Raw genomic sequence first — 3,780 nt, forward strand, 5'->3', positions numbered from 1 at the left:
TGGCAAACGTGTGAAACCTCTTGAGTTTCTCCTAAAACTTTCCATAGGGGTATCTCCATCAACATGATACCCAGTGAGTTGGATTATTGAGGTGCATACTATATACTGCATGATGGATGATACCATCATGGAGCTCGGAAATGTGCTCTTGCTGAATGTATCCGTCACATCGTGTTAAGTGGTTAATGATGCATGTTATTAATGTTACTGGAAATGTCAAACCTAATGACAAATGTGTTTTCTATAATAGAGCTGCAAATATGAAAAGTGAGGAAAATTACATATTACCAATGCGTAATGAATAAACAATGTAATGATTAACAATTGGTTTCCTTTTCTCTATATCTACATACTGTTTTTTTAATTCTTTTAAATAATATCCTGATGTGACCTCAATGTCCCGGCTGTTTGACAGTGCATGCATTTTCTGTCTAGTACAACAGAAAGACATCAATAGAACATAGGGCAATTAATGCAGATCATTGTTATAGTAGAAAAGACTGCAATTCAGTTTATAGTGAATGTGCTTGCACTTCTTTCTTTAGAAAGATTTTTCCAGACAAAAGCTCAATGAGGATTTCACAGTCCAATTAAACCATTACTGTCTGGGTATGCTGTCGCAAACACATTTAGCACAAAACACTAAAAAAATATACTGTATATTGTAATCTAGATGACAAAAATGGTTAATTTATGCAAATCCTGGTTTTATGGTTGTACAGTTAAATAGAAGATAGGCACATCCCATAGACGTACTGTGGACAGTCTGCGAAATCTACTCAAAATGGGGAAGGTGAGTTAGAGAATATTTTTAAATACCATGAGTTAAAGGATTAATTCAATAATTTTCAACAGTGCACACCGCATTATTTTTCTATGCCTTAATATGCACAAATTATCAGGTTAGCAAACAGGATGAAAATGTATCTTATACTCTGACTATCTCGCATAGTGTAGCTTTTTATCCAAATCCAGACATGCCTACTTAAAGAGAATCTGTTAGTGGGATCAACCCTCCTAATAATAATTAGTTTATCTTAATATGTAAATGAGCTGTTAAGATCTATGAGCCTGACATAGATCTCCCAGAGATTCTGCCTTCAGTGTGAATTTTAAATGAAATGAGGTGTTACCAGTGTGATATATGTAGATCAGGAGAACAGGAGAACAGACTGTCAGTCATCACATGCCTCACATTGGTAACTCCCCTTTCATTTGGGAGGCAGAGATCTTAACAGCTCCCTTACATACTAAGAAAAAAATGGATTTCTCTGGAATAAATATAGAATCACAGATATAAAGGTAATATTTTATTCAGCTTTATATTACCTATATGCCCATATAGACAGCTTAGGAGATGGTTGATCCTACTGACAGATTCCCTTTAAATATACAAAATGTTTACCTTAGATGACAATACGCAGAAAAGCAATTTTTTTAAAAAAGGTAAGAAATTGAAAAAAAAAATAAAATAGTTATGAATCATTTTATTACACAGAGAATAAACATTATGTATATAAAGCTTAAAACTCCCGTGTTCCAAAAAAGTAGCCATGCCCCCTTCTTCCTCCTCACTGTCCTGTGTTCGACTGGCTGTAAGAGGGCTGGCTATCCACCCTCTGTCCTGTCTACAGAAGGACAAAACATTTTTAATCTTCACCCCTTGGCTAAGCCGCACCTCCTACAGCCCACCGCCAGCAGAGAATAATACAAAAACAAATCAGCAGATTTATCACTGTGTTTTCTCCAGGTTTTTTACAAAACTTTTTTTGTAGACTAATAAACAGTGAGGGCAATTACATTTCTTGTCTTCTTCATCTTATTTTAAGGCATGGTGTTCCTTTACACTTTAGTCTATTTACTACTTACTACAGAAAAAAAAATAGTAATCTAATTATAAATTATTTTATTATTCAGTCAAATTACGTTAAAACATATATTGAGATAGTATTTTACATTTTCTTAAATGAACTAGAAAATGCATTTTACCATATTGTAAAATGGTGCGTGATCAATGAAGATATTGGGGATCTAAATGCATTGCTACACAAAATTAGCAGAACACCAAGCGAATTTGTGAACACATTATTTACGTCCAAAATGGGACAGGAGGACTTGATAATTGTGTGCCCCCAATATCCTTTTTAGAATTCTTGGGTAAATTCCCAGCACTCATGTTGCAGGGTCTAGAGAGAGGGAACAGTTTCTCACCAATGCTTAGAAAAGACATTCTTTCCTCTTTCCCTTCAATGGCCCCAACACTGACACTTAAACTAATTCAAACACAAAAGTGTTTATTCTTCTCTACAAATAACTACAGCTTTAAAACTCCCTATATTTGCAGATTATCTTTTATGAAGACAAAAACTTCCAGGGCCGCTCTTATGAGTGCAACTGTGACTCTGCTGATCTACACTCCTTCTTTAGCCGCTGCAATTCTATCCGTGTGGAGAATGGAAACTGGATGATCTATGAACATCCTAACTACAAGGGACACCAGTACTTTCTAAAGAAAGGAGAATATCCAGATTACCAACAGTGGCTGGGTTTCAATGACTCTGTGAGGTCCTGTCGATTGACCCCACAAGTAAGATCTTTTTTTTGCTTTATGAAATATTTAAAAGATGTAAAATAAATATGAGGGTGCGTCAAAAAACCTCCACACTCTGAAAAGACAAATACATGATTTTTCAGTACAATCTCCTTGTTTTCAATATACTTTGTCTATCTGTCAATAAACTTTCTTATTCCCTCATTAAAAATATTTTAGGCCTCAGCTGTGACCCACAAATGCACCTCTATCTTCACCTCTTCATCTGATGTGAACATTCATCCTCATAGGTCCACTGTCATTATCATAATCATCTGTCACTTGTCTATCCAACAGAATAAGTTCATGTGCACACTCAATGTTGTCATAAGTCATGGACGTGGGTGAACCTGTCATGTCCGGAAATGTGCTGTAGTCACTCCCTGGCATTTTGATTGACAGCCAGCTATGAAGCATGTTTGTGCAGCGTGTGTCGGTGTAGAGAAGTGAATACTGCTGTGCTCACTGTATAGTGAGTGGTGAATGTAACCGCCCCCTGCACTGTCCCTATGAATACAAGTTCATTTTCTCTCTGTAGCCACTGCACTAGGAACACAGCCTAACATCATATTAACACTATATTTGCAGGTAAATAGTGTTTCTGGAAATGAAAAATTCCTTTTAAGAACTCGCTTAGATATGTAAGAGTAAACTTTAAATTCATTAAGCTTGAGCTCCAAGATTGTACAAAGTTGTTTTGTCTTTTAGCATCGTGGCACATTCAGAATTAGGGTTTATGAGAAAGAAGATTTTGGAGGTCATATGATGGAATTCACAGAGGACTGTCCACATGTTCAAGAGCAGTTCCGTTACAGTGATATCTACTCCTGCAGCATCCCAGAAGGCCAGTGGATCTTCTATGAAGAGCCCAGCTATCAAGGAAGACAGTACTACCTGAGGCCTGGCGAATACAGAAGATATTCAGAATGGGGAGCAAGCAGTCCCAGAGTTGGCTCCTTCAAGAGGGTTCTGGATCTTCATTGATGTCTTCAAGTGAAACATGAAACACAGATGTAACAAAAAGGAATAAAATTAGTGTTATAATCTTTAATATTTGCAGTTTAATTATTTAAAACAATGAATAACTGAATGTCACAATATGTTAATAGATTTACAAAAATATCTACTTTTTAAACTTATCTATACTTTTTGATATGAGGGTATATTCAAAAATCTTTTCCCAGCAACAT

The 3,780-nt window shown here is 35.9% G+C and overlaps 1 protein-coding gene across 2 annotated transcripts; it reads left to right on the forward strand.

Annotated features, from left to right (window-relative positions):
* The first annotated feature begins 784 nt into the window (after positions 1–784).
* Positions 785–3,574, forward strand: LOC141160797 (gamma-crystallin-3-like). Of its 2 annotated transcripts, XM_073645583.1 has the most exons (4): positions 785–793; positions 2,345–2,587; positions 3,018–3,026; positions 3,299–3,574. In XM_073645583.1, exons 1-4 carry the CDS (start codon positions 785–787, stop codon positions 3,572–3,574), a joined length of 537 nt encoding a protein of 178 aa, XP_073501684.1. The 2 variants fall into 2 exon arrangements, with proteins under 2 accessions (XP_073501684.1, XP_073501685.1); XM_073645584.1 differs by lacking the exon at positions 3,018–3,026.
* The last annotated feature ends 206 nt before the right edge of the window (positions 3,575–3,780 follow it).

Source organism: Phyllobates terribilis, unplaced genomic scaffold, assembly GCF_046119375.1.
Source record: "Phyllobates terribilis strain yellow unplaced genomic scaffold, ASM4611937v1 Scaffold_9__5_contigs__length_417890890, whole genome shotgun sequence".
NCBI lineage: Eukaryota > Metazoa > Chordata > Amphibia > Anura > Dendrobatidae > Phyllobates > Phyllobates terribilis.